Source organism: Cajanus cajan, chromosome 3 (assembly GCF_000230855.2).
Source record: "Cajanus cajan strain Asha chromosome 3, NIPB_CcT2T_4, whole genome shotgun sequence".
NCBI lineage: Eukaryota > Viridiplantae > Streptophyta > Magnoliopsida > Fabales > Fabaceae > Cajanus > Cajanus cajan.
Genome location: NC_138519.1, coordinates 67,308,213 through 67,332,498, shown reverse-complemented (window position 1 = coordinate 67,332,498; position 24,286 = coordinate 67,308,213). Strand labels below are relative to the sequence as shown.

Below are 24,286 nucleotides of genomic sequence, written 5' to 3'. Positions count from 1 at the left end.
ATTAAAATATAAGCTGTACGGTAAAATTCATAGAAGTTATCACCTCACGGGTGCACTAATTAACCTTCTGCTTTGCGTTAGAAGCGTTCAAATTGAATAAGTAAACAAGAACTCATAAATGATGAAGAGAGATAAAGATGAAGAAAGTGGAAAAGAGAATTGGATGTAGATTTGGTGGCAATTGTATAGACGTCATAGCGTATACAAATCGTTTGCTTCGACACAACTATTGCCGCTGACGCCATATTCTGAGGGCTGGAGGGAAGTTGGAGAGAGGGAAGAAATAATCTAGCATGGTTAGTGTAAATATAATTTATTAGGGTCAGATAAATCTGATGGTTAAAAATTATGGTCCATATAAAAACCTATCACGGTGGTCAACTTCAATGTTTTTATTACGCTTATGAAAAACTAGATTAGCAATAATGTGTATGGTAGTTTAGTTGTCACAATAAAGCTTCATAGGCTTGGAATGATTATCCGAGACATTTTATCAATCCTTTTAACAATTTTATCTCAAAGGTCGTAGTAGTCATAAAGTGATATTTTGCTTTAGCTAAAACGAAACACTATATGCTGTTTCTTGGTTTTCCAAAAAATAGGCGAATCTGCAAGCTGAACAAATTAGTTGGTAAGAGACCACCTAGTCAAGAGACATCTTGGCCAATTTGAATCACATCAACCATTCAATTGCAACTCACAATTGATGTACAACTATATAACCCTTGTCTAGGGTTTCTATACAAGAAATGCATGATGTAAAGAGCAATATATATCCTAATGTTTTTAGTGAGAACTCTAGAATTGGGTAAGAATATGTACAAAATAAAGGATTTTGGTCTCATAATATAAAGATAAATCATTATTCTTATATCAAGCAGCGATAATGTTCTAAGTCAAGATGTAATCTTTTAGTAGTCAAATCATTATCTACTAAAGTGAAAAACTAATATGCTAACTCCTAAAAACTAACTTTAGAGATAATGTCTAATGCATATTCATGTTCACAAAATTTTAGTATGAATGAATAAAATAAATTCAGTAGAAGTTTGAGCCACCTTTATTCCTAACAGATATTTCAAGATTCCAAAAAGTATTTTACATGAAAGATAAGCACTCAATTATATTGTTTAAAAGTTTATTGGATTGCATTATTGCTATTTCCAAATATGGTAACGTGACTAACATAGACAAACACATGGAGTACTTGTAAACCATCATACATATTTCATATGAATATATGCTCAATAAGAATCAAACCAAAAGGAATTCATACATTAGCGAAAAGGAAAAAAGTTAATTATATTTTGAAATTATTAATATATCAAAGACATTTTCCAGTCCCATAAACTAAAGAAAGACCTTAATAGAAGAAATATTCAAATTGGAAAGAAGGAAAATAGGTGAATCGTCTTAATCCTTATCCTTGTGCTTACACTTTTCTTTAGAGTTTCCCTCGGTGTTGTGGTCGTACCAAAATAAGGACCTTCCGAAGAAAAAAAACCTGAGGACCTAAGAGGCTAATGTAAGAAAAAAAAAGCCTAACACAAAAAACACATACAAAAAGGGCTAAGCATGCATCATGCTCATGAGAATAACCGTGTCTACAATGTGGAAATTTAACCAAGGCGTCTTCGTGAAAATAATAGATGAATTTTTCTATAAAATTTTGGCATATTGTTTCATTTTCTACAATCCAAGATATGTTATGTTCAAAACACTGCAACTATATGTCAGGTTATTTCGATAAAACATCAATTTTAACTTCAAGGAAATAATATGTTAAGTCTTAAAGTATATTTTGAAAGAAATTTTTTCTTTGAATGAGAAAAATATATGTCAAGTCTTTTTATTAATATATTAAACATTTTCGTTAACATACGACTTTTTACTTTATAAAATCTAATGATTAACAATTATTTTTAATGGTGGGCTTTATTAGCAGTTTTACTCTTTCTAAGAATATCCAAGATCGGGTGATATATATTCGGCTTTTGTACTGCAAGAGAGTATTGCACTCCAATATTTAGGTCTGAGATGTTGAAGAACTCTTGGTCTAACAAGGGGATCATTGCCAACTTTACCCAATTAGTGAAATCAGTCCAGATGAATACTTGTTAATTGTTATTCGTTTTTTCCATATGTAATGTGTCGTTATTCTTATACTAGCAACCTTGTATATATAGTTTTGTCAAAAATGTGTGAACAAGAGTTACGAACTGAATGGAGAAATGGGACATTAAAAGCGGATTGTTTACGGGGGAATCCTTTAGTTTCTGTTTTGCCGCTGCAAATTTTTATATAAGGCAGTTTTTATTTGTTCAATTGTTTTTTGAACAATACAAGCCTTTCAACTAGCTTGTATTTTCTAGTTGAGAATTTCTTAAAAACCGTTCTAAACTTATACAAGTTTAGAAGTTGTATCCAAACATTTTCTTCCTCTTGATGTTGCTTTTTTCTCTTAAGTTCGTCGTTTATCTTTACCCCTCTCCCCCAATTAGAGAAAAAATAAGACAGGAAGAAACTCGCTCAGATAAAATCAAATTAAAGCCAAGAATATATCAAAAGAACTTGCTTAGAAAAGTAGTATATATAAAGGGAATAAGATGTTTGACAAACTACACAGGGACTAATAATAATAACAACTAGCAATTCACTATATATCGAACAAGGGTCACAACACAACTACCTGATGTACTACACAGAAAAACACTCATAGACTCATGGAAATTCTTCAACTACAAATTTTTGTACAAAGATAAAAATGCTCGAGGTACTACCGTTTTACTACTACAAAGATGGGGAACATAATAATTAACTAGGTTAAATTTAACTTAACTGTTGAAAAAGTAGTCAGCCCAAAATTCTAACAATTAATGTCTTTAGATATTAGTAGAAACCACCATCCCCTACTTGAGAATGAATGCTGCATGCTCCTATAAAGTTCACTTGCCCCTACAACTTATACACCACCTTCATAAAACAATTCCTAGGCCTGTGATAAGAAAGGACTCATTAAGATCGAATGTATACATGTAAAGTTTCTATTAAGTAACAGATCACATGAAGTGGTAAAAAAGGTAAACAAAGATTTAGAAGAGATGTTAAAAACTTACCATATTGTCTTTGCTAACAGTCTTGTCTCCTTGTCCAATAGTAAACCCTTTTTCATCAGCAACTCTCTGATGAAAACCATGATTCTTGTTCTTATCTTTCTTATTAGATGAAACCCTCCTGAGTCCTAATCGCTCCTTCCACCGGCTTGAACCCTTTGGTAATCTTGGTAACTCATCATCATCATTAACAAGCAACTCATCCCTTAAGGTGACCTTCTTGGAGCAGTCATCACTCTTCTGAGGCAACAACATACCTTGGAAAAAGACTTCATCTGCTGATATCATGGAATTGTTCTTGACAGAGAATTCAAAATCTGAAGAGACGGGATCTTCTCTGTAAATGTTTTCATGCTTGATTGCCTGTTGGGGAACCACAAAATCATAGGAGAAGGAGATTCTTGGGTCCATGGTTGAAGCTCACACACTAAGAACTTTCTGGTTAATTATAGGGCATGGACAATATTCATGTGGCAAAACTTAATTATATAGTTATATTATATCTTCTGTGGCCGTTCAGTCTGAAGGGTTAGTTTCCACATGCAGATGTTTGCCCTTTTATATATAATGAGGGGGATTCTATGCTCTGTGTGTGTTTAGTGGACATAACATGTTATTTAGATTTGTCATTTTATGCTAGAAATGCGGGTCTTCACCTTTAACTGTTTAGTTGTTGCCTGTGAATATGAGTGTACTCTTTTTCCAAATGATATATTATTGACCAATTGGGCAAAAATGTTTGTCATTATCCATATCTATTCGTTTAACTTTTTTTCTCATATGAATTCTTATCCTTTGTAATGTGAATAACTTTACCATCTAATTACAATCGAAAAGCTTTTTAATATTATACAATTAATACCTTTTTACCATATCATTCTTTATTATATATATATATATATATATATATATATTTTTTTTTTTTATCCTTTTCTTGTTTATACACTTCTTAAAGTTTATTTATTTCTTTTCCTTTTCCTGTTATTTTATTTTCTCTCGAAATACATGCACCTCAAAAGACAGTAAAAAAATATTAATATTTCTTTCATATCAAACATATACATGCAGGGCCGGTCAAGTATAACGCTAATGAGACCTTTGCTTTGGACCTCTTAAAATAAACATATAAATTACCTTTTTATTTTTAAAAACTCACTTAAAAAGGTTTGTCTTTAAAAAAATCCAAAAATGATCACTTTTTTTAGGACTCATATCTAAAATATTTTTATTTTTTAATTAAAAATACCATTATTAATTTAAAAAAATTTCACTTAAGATTTATTTTAAACCTCATGATATATTGACTTGACCTATCACACATTATTAGTTCTTCTTAAATATTATTTGCAACACTTTTCAAAAACATACTTAAATTATATATATATATATATATATATATATATATATACACTATGAATACTTAAAATAATATCATAATTTATTAAAATAATTAATTAATTCAATACTTATTGATTATTAAATTTTGATATTATTTAATAACTTATTATCATTTAAGTAATATAACATATACAAACAAAAATTAAAAAATAACATAAAAATTCTTATATATATATATATATATATATATATATATATATATGTTAACCGAGTGATTGATTTATTTTATTGATAAATTTTATTTACATGATCTTATTTTTTGTTCTTTCATTTCTAAATGTCAAATGACTAAATGTCATATCACTTAATATAAATAAATGCTAAAATTCAATAGTTAATAGATGTTAATTTGAGAAAAAAAATTAAAATTTAATATTTTTAAAATTAAAGATATTAAATGTCTATTTTAAAATAGAAAATTGAAAGACAAAAATAAAGAAAAAAAGTGCAATTTAATCAAATATTTATAACTGTATATAAGATAATATTTTTTAAAAAAATTTGTTTTATAAAGTATATATACGATGACATAATTTTTTTAATAAAATTTTGAAGTATTTAATTCAGGTTGAATTATTTAATTGGATGACAAACTTTTTATAACAATATCTTTTTACAACACAATATTTTTTAGTTTAATTTTGTCTTGCAACACACGTATATTGACATATAACTGATGCGTGATAAAAAGGGTAACGACATTATTTGCGGATGATTTTGACTATCGAGAGAAAAAAGCTGTGTTATAATTAAAAAGGAAGATATTTTGCACACATAAGAAGTGTTTATGACACCTAAAAATAGGGAAAAAGGAAAACTAAATGATGTGATATAATTAATGATGCGATAATAAAAGAGAAGAAGAAATTCATGTATTAAAAACATGTCCATTCTTCATCTTTTGTAGTCTTTTTTATTTTTATAAAAAGATTCAAAACTTCTTTTATATTAATTTATTAATAATTATACTTATACAGTTTTTTCATCTTTTTTCCTGTATTCTTTTAATCTTTTATTACATCCATTCCAAAATAGCTTGCTCTTAATAGGTGAGTACTTACTGATGAAGCATGAACCTAATGAATCTCCAATAACAAGTGTTATGCAAAACATGTTAAAATTTCGAACGAAATTTCCACCGACTATCATATTGTTAAGGCAGAGATTTTCATATCAATTAAAAATCACTTAGCTTTAAACATAATTTAAAAATAATTATTACAAGATTTAACCATCTACATTTAATACGTACTATACATTAACGTAAGAAAAAGAACATTTGTCCATACAAAGAAAGAGAGACTACATCAAGGCAATGTTTACAAAATTTAATGATAATACACTTTTAACTAGTTATTCTGCCATAATTCGTCATAAATGATATATAAATTAATTTATATAATAATTATCCAAAAAATCATATAAACCATTATTAATAGACTGTATGGCAGTATATCACCATTAAATGTTTAAATAGGTAAAGTATTAATATTTTCTTGGAAATTTGATTCGAGTAAAATGGAAAATAAAAAATAAGTGAACGTAGAAATAGTAGATGCTCAGACTTTGAAGGTCCATGTGAGTTAAGTCAGATTATTTAGCCGAAGTAGCATGTCTGTATTCTTCTCTTCTTTTGACAAATATTGGAAGCTAGTTGTAAGCACAAGAAGGAAACAAAGCATACATGCAAATTAAGTAATGCATGCAAAGACTAATAATTCATACGGCGGTAAAGAATCTTTCAGTTGAACTATTGACCTTCACGTGTTTCTTTTCAGTGTCCTTCACATGAAATCCCCATCCTCAACTTTTATATATATTTCTTGGGAACTGAGCTTAGGACAAATGGTTTCATCCCACTTCGAAGATTAATGTTGTTAGAGAGATTAGTAGAAGATTTAATGAAATTCACCACTTAGCTAGCTAGGTTACTTGGAGAAAAGTTAGGCCTGAGAGTTTGTCCCCCTTTTGGTCTCCTATCATGTTAGCAAAACTTGTCTCTTTTAATCCAATAAATGATGCTTTTAGTCCTTATTATTCTAATCTAATATCATCATATCCAATCAAATGATGCTCTACTCCTTGTTATTCTAATTATATTCAATATCTTATACACACTCAACGCTCAAGGCTCATTTTACTATGTCAGATCGAGAAATCCTCTAATTTATTTTTTGGGTGGCATGGCATGCATGAATCTTGCTCAAAACGTAACACGGTAATCTCTCTTGTAAACGTTGAATTACTTTGTTTAATTCTGTGGAATGTGGTTGTTCTCTATTGCTTAAGTTATGATTTTAGTAACAAGTTAGGCAGTGGAAATATAAAAAAGATTCTACACTGACAAGAACAGAACATATCCAACTCATGATCATGTTTGATTAAGATAAAAGAAAGCGTGATATACCAGCATATCATAGCACGACATACTTTGTTTTTATCAACACAAATCATATTTTTCGTGAACATAAACACGCCATAGCATAGGTTGAATCTAACATCAAACATAACATGACAGAAACTGTAACACCAATGATATGTACTCCAGGTTCAATTCGAGTCATCGGTTGTCCTTTCTCAAAGTTATCTACTTCATTTTCTTCATCCCTATATGGGGGAAAACTTTTTTCTTCTTTGGGTTAATATTATTGCCGTGTGAACGGATGCTTGCAGTTGTTGAAACCCTAGCACAAGGGTGATCATGGCTTCATAATTAAGGTCACTCTTAGAAGAGAATCTAATCCCATTTTCTCGAGACATTCGAATCTCAATATTTTAAAAGAGAATACTTTATAGCCTTCACTAGGTTGGCGAAAAAATAATGTACAACCCTAGTTAACTCATCTCCATGACTTCTTTGCCAACTTAATTATCAATGAATAGCCAACCTCGGTTACCAACAACGATTTTAAAGTGCGTGATTAGGGAAATTTCCTCACCTCCTTGCTTAACATAATCACTTGAATGTTCACGATTACTTATGTGTTGTTATTTTATTTTATTTATATTTATATTTATATTTATAATTATGATATTAATATGAAATATTAATAATTAATTTCTATCAGAAATTGTGAGAGTACATAAAGTGAATATATTTTTTTTTAATATAATTTATTTCATATTTAAGATCAAGATTCGAATCCTGAATAATTTAATTAAAAGACATAATCACCTACTACTTATATAAACTAATATTAATCTTATGTGTTGTTAATAAATTACACTATATAACTAATCAACAAAGTGAATAGAAAAGATATATGTTTTGTTTAGCACCAACCCAAGGTTAGAAATATTTGTGGTATAATCTTTGGGAATTATGTACAAGCCAAACACTGATGTGTGATCAGCTACAAGGACTTTGATGTTTAGGTTAATTAGAATTAGAATGCAGAAGATGACAAAAATATATAGAATATTAGAGTATACCATGCTGGTCAGTTTAGTAAATTTTGGAAATTAAATTTTCGGGACATCTACAAATTCTACGAAAATTAATGCCTTCCGAAAATTAGTTTTTAGGATGAGTAATTTTATAATGAAAAATACAATTTTCCATAAAAGGAAAAGAATAAAAAAATATTGCTCTAATATTTTAATTAGAAATTTTAGGATGAGTAAAGACATGCATAAGGTGCGAAGAGAAAAAGTAAAGTATAACAAGAAATATTCTAACATGTTTACTGATATGGGCAAAGCTGAACCTAGCTAATATGGGCTCAAAGCTTGATCAAAGTTGTGGGTATAATGCATAACCGGTTAATTTAGATCACATTGATCATCCCAACTCACTATAGAAAAGAAAAACGGTCTCATGATCACTCAAGTAAGCAAGAAAAACAAAAAAGCGAAAAGGTTGAGTATAATATTGACACATGTGCAGGCCAAAGTACAGGACGAATGGTAATGATCTTTTGATCAAAAAAATGAAGGAGTAGGTAAGAAAAATGACACACAATCTTTTGAAACTCACACGACTTTTGTTATTCTCGACTTAAATGTTTTATAATAGCTTACATGAAAAACATAATTATAAGCATTAAACAAGGTTGTAACAAGGTCAATGAGACAGTTACTTTAGGTTCTAAGATCCCATTATAGCATTGACAGTGTTCCATTTAAATTCCATGTACTGTCCAAGGTACTAACCCACATGGCAACCAATTATAAACTCCTTTAGGGAAAAAGTAAACAAGTCTCTTTTAGAAGTATAATTACTCTTTTGAACTTTATTTTATCTAGTTTGCCTATGTATTTCTTATCTTTGTATCATATGCCAACTAAAGTGGCTTAGGGTTTAGGGTTTAGGGTTTATTCCACAGAAAGGTCTCAGGCAGGGTGATCCACTAGCACCGTTCCTGTTCACTATCGTGGCTGAAGGCCTTACAGGGCTCATGAGGATGGCAACTTCTAAAGGTAAATTTGCTGGGTATCAAGTCGGGGAGAAAAAGGTGCCAATCAGCTTATTACAGTATGCATATGACACAATTTTTATCGGAGAGGCAACCATGAAAAATGTAATTACAGTCAAGTGCCTCATGAGGAGTTTTGAATTGACATCAGGACTCAAAGTCAACTTTCACAAAAGCAGTGTAGGCATTTTAGGTGTGAACAACAGTCTTACAGAAAGGTATGCAGACTTGCTAAATTGCAAATCACTCCACTTTCCATTCTCATACTTGGGTCTGCCAATCGGGGCCTCAGCTAGGAGTTCAGTGTGAAGTCCCACATCGGTTAGGAAGGAGAACGAAGCATGCCATATATATGGGTGTGGATACCTTCCTTGTGTGGACGCGTTTTGGGGTGGCATGCGTGCCATTTCCAGAAGCAAAACCGTGAGGGCTGCGGCCAAAGCGGACAATATTCACATGCGGGTTGCTGGGCTGTTACATTTGGTATCAGAGCCGGGACTCGGGCCGGTGTGCCAGCGAGGGCGCTGGACTCCCTTGAGGGGGGTGGATTGTGAAGTCCCACATCGGTTAGGAAGGAGAACGAAGCATGCCATATATATGGGTGTGGATACCTTCCTTGTGTGGACGCGTTTTGGGGTGGCATGCGTGCCATTGCCAGAAGCAAAACCGTGAGGGCTGCGGCCAAAGCGGACAATATCCACATGCGGGTTGCTGGGCTGTTACATTTAGTTACACGGAAACCGGTACTGCAGAAGATTAAAGATAAGCTTGCCAACTGGAAACACAGGTTCGTATCTATGGCTAGGAGAGTCTGTTTGATTAACTCAGTGCTATCAGCTATCCCCCTCTATTACTTGTCTTTCCTTAGGATGCTAGCATTAGTACATAAAAAGTTGATAGCTATTCAAAGGCGATTTCTTTGGGGCATGGACGAAGGGACAAAGCAAATCTGCTGGGTAAAGTGGGAAACGATCACGTCTCCAAAAAGTCTAGGAGGGTTGGGGATAAAGGACATGAAATGTTTCAATGCCTCTCTACTTGCAAAGTGGCGATGGAACTTATTCTATCAAAAAGATACCTTGTGGAGTCGCATCCTTGACTCAAAATATGGTGGCCATGGTAGCTTGGGAGGGGGACAACGAGGTCGACAACATAGATTCTGGTCTGAGTGGTGGAGGGATCTACAGAAATGTTGTGGAAGTCATGAGCAGTCACAATGGTTTGATAAAATTAAGAGGTGGAAAATTGGGAATGAGGGTGAAATTAACTTCTGGGAGGATGTGTGGATAGGAGAAGAAAGTTTGTTGCAAAAGGTTCCTCGGGTGTATGTCAACTCAAAGCAACAAAGTTATAAGCTGGCTGACATGGGCTGCTGGGAGGGAGAGGATTGGCACTGGCAATTCCAATGGAGAAGAAACTGGCTAGAGAGAGATCAAGAGAAATGGATATTCTTTCAACATGCAGTCTCCACAGTGGCCTTGCAAAAACATGCTAAGGATAGATGGGTGTGGCCTATTGATAAGTCAGGATGCTTCTCGGTCAGCTCTACCTACAAGGCATTACATGATCTCAAGTACAATGGTCAGGTGGACGACTTATTGGCTCACATTTGGCATCTGAAAATCCCACCTAAAGTTGCGATCTTGCAATAGCGTCTACTACATAATGCTCTTCCTTCAGTTGATAATCTTCTAAGAAGAGGCATCGTCTTGCCTCCTCTAGACTCAATGTGTGTGATGTGCAATGAGCAACCAGAGACATTACCGCATCTCTTTTTCAGCTGCCCAATTGCTGACCAATTGTGGAAGTACTGTTTTTCTTGGGCTTCTATCAGCACAGTCCAGCCTCAAACAATGAGGCTACATTATTGTCAGTACCCACAACTATGTTCTGGTCTTCGCCAAATGAAGGGTTGGGATATTGTTAGGAGTGTTGTTGTATGGTGTATTTGGAATGGGCGAAACAACAAGATTTTCAGAGGAAGGGTGACTGCGCTAGAGGAATTGAAAGTCAACTTACACCTTACTGTGTGGTTGTGAAATGGGTGGAGAAGTCAAGTCTGAGATTTGATATGGTGGCCAGGCGTACCTACCGGGCTACATGTGCTCTCTATTGGGATAAATTATACCTAAATATGTAGACCTTCTTGATTGCTGCCTAGCTTTGCTCATAAACTAACTATACCTTACCTTGTTTTTCACTGTAATTGTGGGTTTGTGGCACCCCTAATGCCACATATTCAATATATTATTGGCTGTTTCAAAAAAAAAAAGTGGCTTAGGTACTAGCGGGTATTCAACGAAAATTTTGAAAGTGGGTTGGATGAAGCTAAAAAAATTACATGAATTAGATGAAATTTGTCAGCCCAAAGAATAGGAAGCTCTAGGGGTAAAAACTTAATTGGTGTTTAATCTTAACCTGCTTGCAAAGTAGAAACGATGTTGTCTACACGATAATTAGACAATTTGGTATAACATTGTCAAACACAAATATGGTGAATTAGATAGGGTGTATCAAGCTTTGCTCTTCTATGTTTTTCAAAAAAATATGGCTAGGAAAGTGAGAGGGAATCTACGAAAGATTATAGAACAACTCGAAGTGATATTTAAATTGAAGTGTCGCTGATACTGTTATAATATAACAAATATCATTTTGGAGCAAAACCTACCATGAAGTTGAGATGGCCGAGTTGGTCTAAGGCGCCAGATTAAGGTTCTGGTCCGAAAGGGCGTGGGTTCAAATCCCACTCTCAACAAAATTTGACTCCATGGCCCAATGGATAAGGCGCTGGTCTACGGAACCAGAGATTCTGGGTTCGATCCCCAGTGGAGTCGCTTTTCTTTTCAAAAATATAATAATTTTTCGTTTATGAAGCTTCTACACATTGGAAGTAATTATAGTTTTTTTTATATTTTATTTTGTTGAACACAAAACATAATAAATTACAACCTTCGGTTGTTGAAGATATTATAAGATTTAAGGTTGTTGAATAATTTGTTTGTATTGATATAAAAACTACATACTTGTAGGAAAGTTGCTACTTGAAACTGATTCATATTGACTTGTTATTTATTTTAACACGACTATCCTTGTCTGGTAAACCATTGTAGGTCCTCATGATTCATATTACCCTGTGGCAGATTAATCATTGGTGCATGGTTTTTCAGCTTGCATCATTGCAAATGATATATTATTCTGGAGTCAGAGATGTTCCCTGACCATGTCCAAGTCAAGACATGTATCATGTAATCACAAATTGTCTTCTCTTCCAATCCTTTTTCAGTAAGATTTTCGAGGAAACATCAACTTAAATCCTAAAGAAGGAGCATGGCAATGTAAGGATCTTATCTTAATCTACTTGACATCAAAGGACATTTTCTTATTATTTATGTTGATATTTCAATATATACTCATCACTAATTGGTACATTTCTTTGCAACTTCTGACAATTAAAATAATCAGATAATTAAAATGCGGAGTAACTTCTTTTAATTATTAAGTTCCTGCAATTTATATACCAAGACAAGCTATAGAAGTTAGTCTTAGTTAGAGGCATTACAGTAAGTATTTGCAACAAAATGTATCCTATAGTGAATGAACATGATGAGGTATATCCAGCTCATCATAGCCATCCAAACTATGTTATACCAGTGGTGCCTCCAAGTTATGGCACTCCACAACCAATACAACCTTATGCTCCTCCATACATCACCACCAGTGGCAGTGTCAACACACACAGATGGTCAACTGGTCTTTGCCGTTGTCTTGATGATCCTGGAAGCTGTAAGAACCCAAAAATCATGTGGATTCATTATTTTTCTGCGGTATAAACATCAAGCAATTGACACACTATATGGTTGTTCATTTTCTAAGGTTTCGTCACTTGCTTCTGCCCTTGCGTTACATTTGGATTGATTGCTGAGATAATAGATAAAGGCAATACAAGTAAGCTTTTATATTAAACATTATATATACATATATTATGGGCATATTTGGATAAATTTCTATAAAAACACTTCTAGAAGAAAAAAAATGAAATAAGTTTCTCTATAAACTAACACTAACTTATGTATAAGTTTATTTGTAATTTTTTGGAAAATTTATATGAAAGAATTCTTATAAATTATAGCTTATAAATAAGTTAATTTTAGTTTATGAAGAAACATATTTCACTTGTTCTTTCAATTTTTTCTTGATAGAAGTCTTTCCGGATATGTTTAATGTCCAAATAAGCTCTATGATCATTACAATATAGGAGGGGATGACTCAATGGTTATATCTATTGCTATTTTTTGTTTCAATATTTGCAGCTTGCACTTGTCATGGGGCTATTTATGGGACGCTACTATCTCTGACTGGGCTTGCATGCTTGTATTCGTGCTATTATCGGTCCAAATTGAGGGCACAATATAACTTACCAGAGGCTCCTTGTATGGACTGTTTAGTTCATTTCTGTTGTGAAACTTGTGCTCTATGTCAAGAGTATAGAGAGCTTAAAAACCGGGGATTTGACTTGAGCATAGGTAATATCTCTAATTTGTGATCGACAAATATAGTGTCATTTCATCAATTTCAGGATCTTTAATTACTTTCTTGATGATCCTATTTTTTTCCCCACTAATCTCCATGTTTCTTTTCAAATTTTGTTTTTTATGTACGAGGGTGAGAATCTTGGTGAATTGTCAGATATCATATGGGTTTGCTGGCTAATAACGCCTTTGAATCTTTGTTCTATAAGTGCAGTTTACAAATTACTATTATAATTAGCTTGATCTATTATATGAATTTTCTTTGGGACAAGATTGCATCTCCACTTTTAATTAGAGAACAAGATAAAAAAAAAAAACATTTGAGGTACTATTTTATTGAATCTGATTGGACGGATGAAAAATTACATGTTTTATTTTGTGATAGATTGACTTCTTTTTTTCCATGATTAGAATTAATCATTTGAGCTGTCTTGATATAATTAAATCTTTGTCATCTTTCACCCTTTAGATCTTACTTTGAGCTAGAGTTCTACGTGCCGATACAAAAGGGTAACAAATGAAACATAAAATTCCACTTTGTAGGTTTAGTTTGATCATTGATGGTTATTTCTGAGCACTTCTTTCTCATTCAAAATGATATGAAACTGACTTCTTGTTGAAATATATTTAGGCTGGGACGCCAACGTGGAAAGACAAGGGCAAGGAGTTACAGTAGCACCAGTAATTTCACAATCTATGAGAAGATGAAAACTGAAACATTTTTAGGATCTTTTGTCGCTACCCTGAGAGCTGGTGGTGCTGTTAATTTCAATTCTCAAATCCTTTATGCATATTCTGTTTGCTGTTTTTGTTTGAGTGTTTTTAATTTTTATTATTCAAAAGATATAAAAAAAATTGTGTCATTCTAATCCGCAAGTATCAGGCTCCATTCCAGTTCCAATCTCAAATTTTAGTCTTATCAGTCTGTAATCCAAAAATTGAAATATTTTTATGTATATTATTACTATTTATTTATTTTAATAATATATTTAAATGTTAAAAATAACCCTATATAAATAATGGGTTTTTTTTAAGTCCTCACCGTAGAAATTACCAACATTATAAACAAGTCAAAAGTAAACGTTATATTTTCAAATAAACCAATCACAATTTTGGACTCATTTAATTAAATAAATCAAGTGAGAGTTAGTATCACATATAATGTATAATGTATTCGGTACATGGTAGGGATGCGGTTTTTCACATAAAAAATGGGAAAGCAAATAGTTTAACTTTTCACTGGTTTGAAAAAAATTGACGTGATTTCTCACTTTTAAAATGGGTGTCCAAACAAACATGTGCATAATTTATATATAATACAAATATTTCAAATTTCATTTCTTAAAAAAAAATTCTGTAGACTAACAAATACTTCTTCTATACAATTTTTTTAATTTACTATTTATATTAGAGAAAATAGATAGATAATCTAAAATAATTTTATATTATTATCTAATTACAAATTATCATGAATTACAAGTATGTTGACTTTTTGTAGTAATAATATTTTTTTTATTGAATTGGTAGCAAATATTAAATAAAAATGATAATGTGGATTGAGTTCCATATTCAACCCGTCAACCCACCTATTTTGGTGAGTTGAGTATGATAAATAAATTCATTAACTCATTGCATCTAACTTATCAACTCGATAGGTTAACTCGTATGAATATACTTTTCTTTTGTTTTATGTTCTTAAAAGATAAGTTTGTAGTGAATTTATATTAGATCAATACTTTGATTTTATTGCATTATTTTGCTTTCTAGGTAATTATTCTCATTTTATATAAAATATAAATATATTATTTTACTCACATATTTTTTAACAGTACATTTTTTATGTATAATCTCTTTTTTCAATAAAAATATTTATTATTTTGGTCATTTGCTTGAAAAAATATAGTGTATCTCATCAATTTTACAATTAATAATATATATTAAAGTAATAATATATCTTAATTTATCAAATGCACCATTTTTAACTCGTTAACTTACTAAAATGGGTCAATTTTAAGTATATTCACTCATTTTACCACTCCTAATAAAGTTTAATTATAGTTATAGATACATAATATTTTATTTATTATAATGTAGATAAGTTATATATATATATATATATATATATATATATATATATATATATATATAAGAATTCTCTTTTAATTTTGAATTCACATCTTTTAAAGTGAGTTTGTTATATTAGAGAATAAAATAAATATATATTCATCATTTAATTATTTAATGGTCATGATGAATTCTTGTATACATCTTTTAGACTTAAAAAAATGTAACTAAATACTTGTGCCAGTTCACTGGCCAAAATACGTCGAAGAATATTAATTCTCCTTCCCACAAGCAAAATAGGCCTATGCGTATGCAAACTTAAATGGATCATTTAATAGAAGCCCCAACATGTTGCCAAACCACTAGCATGGCTTAAGGACTATTATTATTGGGTCTTTGTAGAAGCAACCCAATTGATGACTTAATTTCGTTACAATTTTACTACTTTAAATAAGTCGTTGTAACAACTCTTTTTTAGGAGTGAAATGTTTTGTTATTAGTAATTTGTGTATCTATTTCCATCTCTGCCTTGCCCTTATTTTTACAACTATACGTTAGCATAATATTTTGGTACTTTCATTGACTTATCATGCCTTTTAAACATTTGTCTAAGGATCTAGAAAATACTCTTCATGCTTTTATCAAATAATTTAAGTATTCTCTCTACACAATTACACAATGATAGCAATCTTTAAGTCCAAACTGCAATTAACGGAATCCAAAAGAAACACTCAAATTCCTCTTTGATTAAAATATTTCTATTGATGGACCATAACTTTTAGATTGCTTTAGTTCCTTTTTTTAATTCTAAAAAATATATATATGATCAAAATTTATTGGTCGCTAACTTTGGGATTGTTACCTCTTTTTTATATTAAAGATTGTATCAAGTTGAAAGGACACAAAGAAAGATGAAGTATTTTCGGTATATTATTCGTCTCTTAATTTAGTTATTTATAAACAACTAACAATTGGTGCTTTCTTAGATTTACCATGCCTCCCAAGAATACCTCAAAGGATCATCATCCCAAGGACATTGAAGAGACGCTTCAAAGTTTGACAAATCAATTGAGTATTTTTGTCACTCGTATAGACAACAACCTACAACTCCAAAATCCTTGTCATGAGACTCTCACAATCATCATAGTAGATGTGCTCCATCCATAAGACTTCCTAAAATCCAGCTCCTACCTTTTGATGGCTTTGACCCCCTGGACTGGAATTTTTAGGTTGAATAATTTTTCATGTTCCATCAAACACCTTAGGATCAATGAATTTATATCATTTCCTTTTATATGAAAGAAGAAACACTTAGTTGGTTCAAATGGATGCACATGAACCATCATCTTTTTGATTGACCTAGTTTTACTCAAGCTTTTGAATTGTTCTTTGATCCTTCATCTTATAATAACCACATGACAGAGCTATTTAAATTATGCTAAACTAGCTTTATATATGAGTATCAAGCCTAATTGGAAACATTATATAACTGCGTTGTTGATTTACTTCCTCATGCCATTTTAAATTATTTCTTTTCAAGCTTGCATTTGACCATCAAAAGGGAATTAGCCATTCACCACCCTCCCACTATCACTAAAGCTATTGGTTTGACTGAGCTCATTGAAGACAAAATCCAAGATTTGAAGCCTAAATTTTTCAAAGGTTCCACTTCATCACCATGGCAAAGCAAACCCTCATCAATCACCTCATCCACCGTTACTCCAACCAATAGTGTCACTCAATCCTCATCATCATCACTCTCTATCAAACGTCTATCCCAAGTTTAATATAAGAACGTAAGGCAATTGGGTTATGATATTACTGTGACAAAAAATTTCATCAGGGACATAAGTGCGCACCCCTAAACTCTTGATTTTATTGGTATAAGATTCTTTTGAGGAGTACTCATTGGCCATTGACCAACTTGATTTTAGCCAGTCCATACTCACATAATCCCACATCGATTCAATCCACTTGCAATTATTCCCTCAAGCCTTTAATTGCTCATAGTCCCCACAAACCCTCAAATTCCAAGGTTCAATCCATGGTATTTTTGTCATGATCTTTATTGACTCCAAGAGCTCCCATAATATCTTGCAACCTCACCTTGCCTCACATCTACATTTATATACAACCTCCTACCCTTCATTTTTTATGATGGTTGAAAATAGAGAGCACATTACATGCTCGGGACTTTGCCTCAATACTCCTCTGGCTTTTTCGAATGACATTTTCTATATTTCTTGTTATCTTCTACCTATACAAGGTGCAAATATTGTGCTTGGAATTGAATGGCTCCGATCCTTGAGCCCATGGGAAATAGATTTCTCCAATCCAACCATTTCATTTAAGCATGACGACCCTCAAATCACCATTAAAGGCAACCCTACAACTCATCCTATTAATGCCACTTTTCAACAATATTGTCACCTCATCCACACAGACTCGGTCGCCTCCAACTACCTTTCTTTTCATGCCTTTCAAACTTCACCTACTGCATCCACTGTAGACCCCTAAAATTGTCCGGGTCGGAAATAAAACTCGAAGACCCTGAAAGATCGAAGGAAAGTCAGCCAGAAGGACTCCTAGAAGACCATAGGATGGCTATCTGTAGATTTAGAGGTCTTAGAGTAGCTTAAAATAAGGAAGTGGAGGGAATGAAGCCCAATACGGCCGTACTAAACTTAATACGGCCGTATTGAAGCTTCAATATGGCCGCAGTGAACTCAATACGGCGTATTGAAGTTTCTGAAACTTCAATACGGCCGTACTGAAATCAATACGGCCGTATTGAAGCTTCAATACAGCCGCAGTGAACTCAATACGGCCGTATTGAAATTTCTGAGCTTCAATACGGCCGTATTGAACTCAATACGGCCGTATTGAAGTTCAAAAATTTCAATACGGCCGTATTGATTCTGTAGCCCGTATTGGGCCTGTTCCCTATAAATATGACGTCAATTGGACGTCATTCCACACTTTGGAACATAGTTTCAACCCTCTCCTTGAGTATTCTGGGGTTTTTGAGCAGTGTTCTGCCCTAGAAATCACTCGGAGAGTTGATCCGACGAAGTTCTTGAGCCCCGAGCCATTTTGCTTGAGGATCGAACCTAGTCGAAGGGAAATCCTCCGGATTTCCATAGTTAAAATTTTATAGGAGGGAGCGAGCGGGCTTGTAGAGCGAGGGAACGCCAAAAAGCTTCCCAGTTTTACGAAATATATAAAAGCACGCTTCAAAGGTTTCTTCTTAAATCCTTCCTTTTACTGCTTTCTGTGTGCATATTTAAACTGTCATCATGTAGATAGTTAATTGCTTAGAATAAATAGGGGTAATTTAGTAATTTTATGCTATTATTTTAGAAATAATCTGTCATAGGGAACCCGAAAGGGGCGCTGTGGGGTGCTAACACCTTCCCTACGCGTAACCGACTCCCTTACCCGACTCTGGTTGTAATGGCCGAAGTCGATTTTTGAATCGATTGCCTTATCCCTTTTTCCAATGTTTTGAGTAAAACATTGGTGGCGACTCCAAAGAACCCTCCTTTTGCGAAAACCACTAATCCATGGAGGGTCCCGCTTGGGATTAATATGGATTGGTGAACCATTTTAATAAAATTGCTCGTTTGACGAGGTCTCAGTTTGAGAATAAGTCATTCTAGCAATCCATATTTTAAACAAATAAAAGAGTCCAACCATCCTTCGCGAATGCCGAAAGCCCGTTTCGGGCCGGTGGCGACAGATGGCGACTTCACTGGGGAAGCTTCGAGAGTCAGTCCCATTTAGTGACAGATTGTTTTTAACAAATAATAGTTAAAAATTACTTCGTTACCCCTTGCTTGTATGATAACATGATTTATTATATGGCTTTAAATAACTGTTGTATGTTTAAATTCCGCAATTGTTTGAAATACAAACTGTACACAAACCTTTGCACACAACAGTTCCCTCTATACCCGGGGGCATGAGTGATTAACCATAGGGAGTGGATGTTAGTACGGCCGGTTGTCGAATGGGTCTATAGGTGCCCGTAGACCGTTGTCGGAAAACATCACTCAAGGTGATAACCATGAACTTGAGTCCGACGGTGCGTTGGAGCTTTCCATCGACCTACGATGAGAGGAATTGGGTCCCTATAATGGGGGCACCTTGGGGGCCTCAGACCGGTGAGAACAGTTAGATCCACCTTGAATATGCACTTTTCTGCAGGATACCCCTACCTCGTGATTCGCTCGTGACTGTTCGTGGATGAGTGAATTGTTTGTGCATTGATTATGTGACATTGTATGAGCATACATTGCATTATTTAAACATACAACATTCCCTTTTTTAAAATAAGAATAAATGGGAATAAGAATCTTCCATTACATGGTGTTAACATCTACCTTCATCACATTCATATAGGTAGTTTCCCTTTTCACCCAAAAAATAAATACAAAAAAGATACAAAATACCCAAAAAAAAAAAAGGGTTATTTATCCAAACCAAGCAATATCATGCATCATCTTAGGAACATCCTAAAAACATGATAATGCTTAGTTGAATAAACACTATGCATGCATATTCAACCTCATCATCTCATATCATGCATTCTTATCAAAGATCATGGAGGGATCTAGGTTTGCACTTCATACATCCCTCCTAGTAATTCATTAATAAACATTAATAAAAAGAAAGAAATAATCGATGCGTATGTTCAAGATGGATCGCACGCCATTTGTTATTAAGTGTAAGCCAACAACCGCGCCAAGCGAGCGCACGTCAACTCCGTTGTTGGTAATCAAGATAAACAAAGGGGAAGGTCCAACACCATTAAGGATCACAGTTCCAAGGCCTTTCCCTTACAAATCAAATAAGGCTGTGCCGTGGATATACGACATCCACTCTTCTGCCGACAGCGATATCTCCAACATCGCTGGACTTGGGGGCATGACTAGGAGTGGCAGGATCTACACTCCCGAAGATCTTCATGACAAAGCTCCCAAGAATAAAGGGAAAGAAAAAGAAGAAAAAACCGAGGAAAATAAGGAATCCGAGGAGGAGACAGACAAGCTGTTAAAATATATCCGACAGAGCGAGTACTCCATCATGGATCAACTTCATAAGACGCCAGCAAAGATTACTCTGTTGTCGTTGATCCTATGCTCCGAACCGCATCGGCAAGCTCTGTTGAAAGTCTTGAACGAGGCATATGTGTCGCACACTATCTCCCAAGACAAGTTTGAGGGGATTGTTAGTCACATCAAGGCTAATGATCACCTTCACCGATGAAGAAATCCCCGCTGAGGGACCGAACCACAACAAGTCCTTGCACATCTCTGTCAAGTGCAAAGAATATCACATCGCTAAAGTCTTGGTAGATAATGGATCTTCCTTGAATGTGATGCCCAAAAGAACTCTTGATCAAATGGCAATCAAGGGAGTCCAAATGCGCCCGAGCAACATGATCGTTCGAGCCTTCGATGGATCTAAAAGAGAAGTGGTGGGAGAGATCAATCTTCCAATCCAAATCGGACCCACTATCTTCGATGTCGAATTCCAAGTGATGGACATCACTCCCGCATACAGCTGTCTCCTCGGCCGACCTTGGATTCATGATGCGAAAGCTGCTCCCTCTACGCTCCACCAGAAAGTCAAATCCATTGTGGGTGACAAGCTGGTGACTATACAAGCTGAAGATGACATACTCATCAGCAAGCCATCCACCATACCTTACGTGGATGCAGTGGAGGAAGCTCTAGAAACCGCCTTCCAAGCATTGGAAATTGTCAATGTTGAAACGTTTCCCTGAGAAATGAAGAAGGTAGCTCATATGCTCACAAAGAACGGATACTTGCCAGGACAAGGATTAGGCAAGGACTCCCAAGGAATCCCGGAGCTACCCATTATCAAGGACAATCCGGGAAAACAAGGGTTAGGATACAACCCTGTTAAAGATCAAAGAACGAAGAGGAATCAAGATCCTTCTCGACGTTCTTTAAGCCAGATCTTTAGGAAGGCCGGTTCACAAGCGTCAAGGCCGGTCGTCGTCGTCAAAATGTTTTTCTCCTTCCGATAGGGATGTATAGACTCAGTGACTATTAGAGATCACTCCTCGGGGACAGCCCGACCCCCGAGCCTCGATAGGGCACATGTTTCCGCTGCGATTATAATAAAATCATTCTTCATTAATTCTTTATTGCTTCTTTTCTTGCTTGCAATAAAATTCTAGACCACATTATTTTAACCCTGTTTGAATAAGCATAAATGAGGTTAAAATCATCTTGATAACAATAAACCCGCATCATTTTTATGTGGAAATGTGCATGACAGCTTGGAGCACCTTTTCTTGGCATCAATAAGTGCCATCATGGATAAAAGAAATCCTAAAGATAATAAGCTCGGCAGGAAACCCAAAAAGGGGACTGCGCAAAAATAAGAGCAAAAGACCCGCTAGGAATCCCACAAAAGGGTGACCTAGGCAAAAGTTAGAATTACAAAATGAAGACAAAAACCCGCTAGGAATCCCACGAAAAGGGTGACCTAGGCAAAAGTTAGGGTTACAAAATGAATACAAAAGCCCGCTAAGACATCACAAAAGGGTGTTTTAGGCAAAAGTTAGGGCCGTCAAAAAAAGAAAAAAACAAAATAAATCCATGATGGTACCATCAATTGAATTCAACAAGGGGCTCAAGAAAAGCTATCCAAGTTGTCAAAGCACAATCATTAATAACAAAGATGTGCTTAACCTCATAAGTGTTTAATCGAACAAACCTAAACATTTAAGCCTACCATTGGCCAGCCATTCTTACAAAATCCATTTTTCAAAAAATAAAATAATCCCCTCTAAAACACAAACTTTTGAAAAATATACCCTTTCCTTCTTTTCTCTCTTGTCCCAACGATTTTTGAATAATCTAGTGGAAACATGGAGATATAGTGGTCAATAGGAGGGTTGACACATCTTCTAAAGAAAGGGAAGGATCATTTGGTTGATGACACCAAATCTCAAATATAATACGCATCATTCCTCGGTTACAGAAGTCGGCAGCGCACAGCCCGTCTAAGAGGAATGGCAAAATCCAAAAACGCATCGGTTAATTCTTTTGAAAAAAGAGTCAAATAGAATTAGGTGCATCATACCGCATACATGCATACAGATGATAGGTGTACTGGAAGATCACTTATTCTCTGTTTATTGAAAAAACAAACAAAAAAAAACAAAAAATATATAAACTTCAGAAAAAACAATGCGCCCGTACCATGTTCAGTACACCCGTACTAAAATTGGGGTTATGAACAAATTTTTAACTCAAACATGGGCGTACTGAAATGGATGCGGCCGTATTGGCCATAAAGAAATTTTCAAAGACCTCGTCATGAGGCAATTGCATAAAATAGAAAAAATAGAAAAAATTGCTTGTGTATGACAGCAGCAAACAAAATGCAAAGATTCAGAAAATCAACAGCGTCATACAGAATAACTGAGCCTGGAGAGGCTTGCCGAAAGAATACTCTCAGAATAACTGAGCCTGGAGAGGCTTGCCGAAAGAATACTCTCAGAATAACTGAGCCTGGAGAGGCTTGCCGAAAGAATACTCTCAGAATAACTGAGCCTGGAGAGGCTTGCCGAAACAATACTCATACAGAATAATTGAGCCTGGAGAGGCTCGCCGAAATAATACTCTCAGAATAATTGAGCCTGGAGAGGCTCGCCGAAATAATACTCTCTCAGAATAACTGAGACATTTCTGTACAGAAAAAGCCAAAACCAACAAAAAAGGCAAAATCAACAAAAACACAGAAAAAGCCAAAATTGAAAAAAGGGCAAAATACAGAAAATCCAACAAATCATACAGAATAACTGAGCCTGGAGAGGCTTGCCGAAAAAATACTCGTACAGAATAATTAAGCCTGGAGAGGCTCGCCGAAATAATACTCTCTCAAAATAACTGAGCCTGGAGAGGCTTGCCGAAATAATACTCTCTCAAAATAATTGAGCCTGGAGAGGCTTGCCGAAATAATACTCCCGCAAAATAATTGAGCCTGGAGAGGCTTGCCTAAATAATACTCCCGCAGAATAATTGAGCCTGGAGAGGCTTGCCGAAATAATACTCCTTCAGAATAATTGAGCCTGGAGAGGCTTGCTGAAATAATACTCTTTCAGAATAACTAAAGCCTGGAGAGGCTTGCAGAAATAATACTCTCTCAGAATAAATGAGCCTGGAGAGGCTCGCAGAAATAATACTCCCCAGAGAAACCTCAACTCAAGCTCACGGAACAAATCCCCAGCGAGAGCTATCAAAGCAAAATCGTCAAAATCCCCAATGGAAGTACGATCTCCCAAGCAGAATATCCAAGTCAAAGGACTTAAACTTCCTCAGTGAAGATAGCTCTCCAGCTCAAGTGTTGAGTGAGGCTAAGCCTGCAGAGGCTTCCTAAATAATACTCTGGGATACATAAGATCCCTCATTCCCCAATCGCCTACTCAAGAGGCACTCCTTCAAAAAGAGGAAAAATAAAAAAAATCAATAACCATTCCCCAAGAGGAATCCGGCACTCAGCCGAACACTGAACTTCAAATCCCCAGTCGCCTACACAAGAGGCACTCCTTCAAAAAGGAAAACCCAAAAAAAAAAGAGAAAAAATCAATAACAATTCCCCAAGCGGAATTTGGCTTTTTAGCCAATCATTGAACGTCAAGCTGATACGCCTAACAGAAGAGGCTAATCAAAATCAACGACAGAATCCCCAGCGGATAACAGCCTACACAGAGGCGACAAAAATCAGA

At 34.6% G+C, this 24,286-nt stretch overlaps 2 protein-coding genes and 2 non-coding genes across 4 annotated transcripts; 3 read left to right on the top strand and 1 right to left on the bottom strand.

Annotated features, from left to right (window-relative positions):
* Positions 1-2,559: 2,559 nt before the first annotated feature.
* LOC109789558 (uncharacterized) lies at positions 2,560-3,752 on the bottom strand. Its single transcript, XM_020348871.3, has 2 exons — positions 3,117-3,752; positions 2,560-2,995 (listed from the first exon to the last, which is right to left on the bottom strand). Exons 1-2 carry the CDS (start codon positions 3,522-3,524, stop codon positions 2,990-2,992), a joined length of 414 nt encoding a protein of 137 aa, XP_020204460.1. The 5' UTR covers positions 3,525-3,752; the 3' UTR covers positions 2,560-2,989.
* A 7,848-nt stretch (positions 3,753-11,600) lies between these two features.
* Positions 11,601-11,681, top strand: TRNAL-AAG (transfer RNA leucine (anticodon AAG)). Its single transcript has one exon. It is a non-coding gene; the product is annotated as a tRNA-Leu (tRNA).
* Positions 11,682-11,687: 6 nt separating this feature from the next.
* TRNAR-ACG (transfer RNA arginine (anticodon ACG)) lies at positions 11,688-11,760 on the top strand. The gene has a single exon. It is a non-coding gene; the product is annotated as a tRNA-Arg (tRNA).
* Positions 11,761-12,035: 275 nt separating this feature from the next.
* On the top strand, positions 12,036-14,572 carry LOC109790267 (protein PLANT CADMIUM RESISTANCE 7). The gene is made up of 4 exons (XM_020349384.3): positions 12,036-12,709; positions 12,800-12,871; positions 13,237-13,449; positions 14,087-14,572. The coding sequence occupies exons 1-4, from the start codon at positions 12,505-12,507 to the stop codon at positions 14,161-14,163; spliced, it is 567 nt and encodes a 188-aa protein (XP_020204973.1). The 5' UTR covers positions 12,036-12,504; the 3' UTR covers positions 14,164-14,572.
* The last annotated feature ends 9,714 nt before the right edge of the window (positions 14,573-24,286 follow it).

Coding starts and splice junctions, on each gene's coding strand:
- LOC109789558 (XM_020348871.3), bottom strand. CDS start 3,524: ATGGACCCAAGAATCTCCTTCTCCTATGATTTTGTGGTTCCCCAACAG.
- LOC109790267 (XM_020349384.3), top strand. CDS start 12,505: ATGTATCCTATAGTGAATGAACATGATGAGGTATATCCAGCTCATCAT. Junction 12,872..13,236: donor AATAGATAAAGGCAATACAA/GTAAGCTTTTAT, acceptor CAATATTTGCAG/CTTGCACTTGTCATGGGGCT. Junction 13,450..14,086: donor GGGATTTGACTTGAGCATAG/GTAATATCTCTA, acceptor AAATATATTTAG/GCTGGGACGCCAACGTGGAA.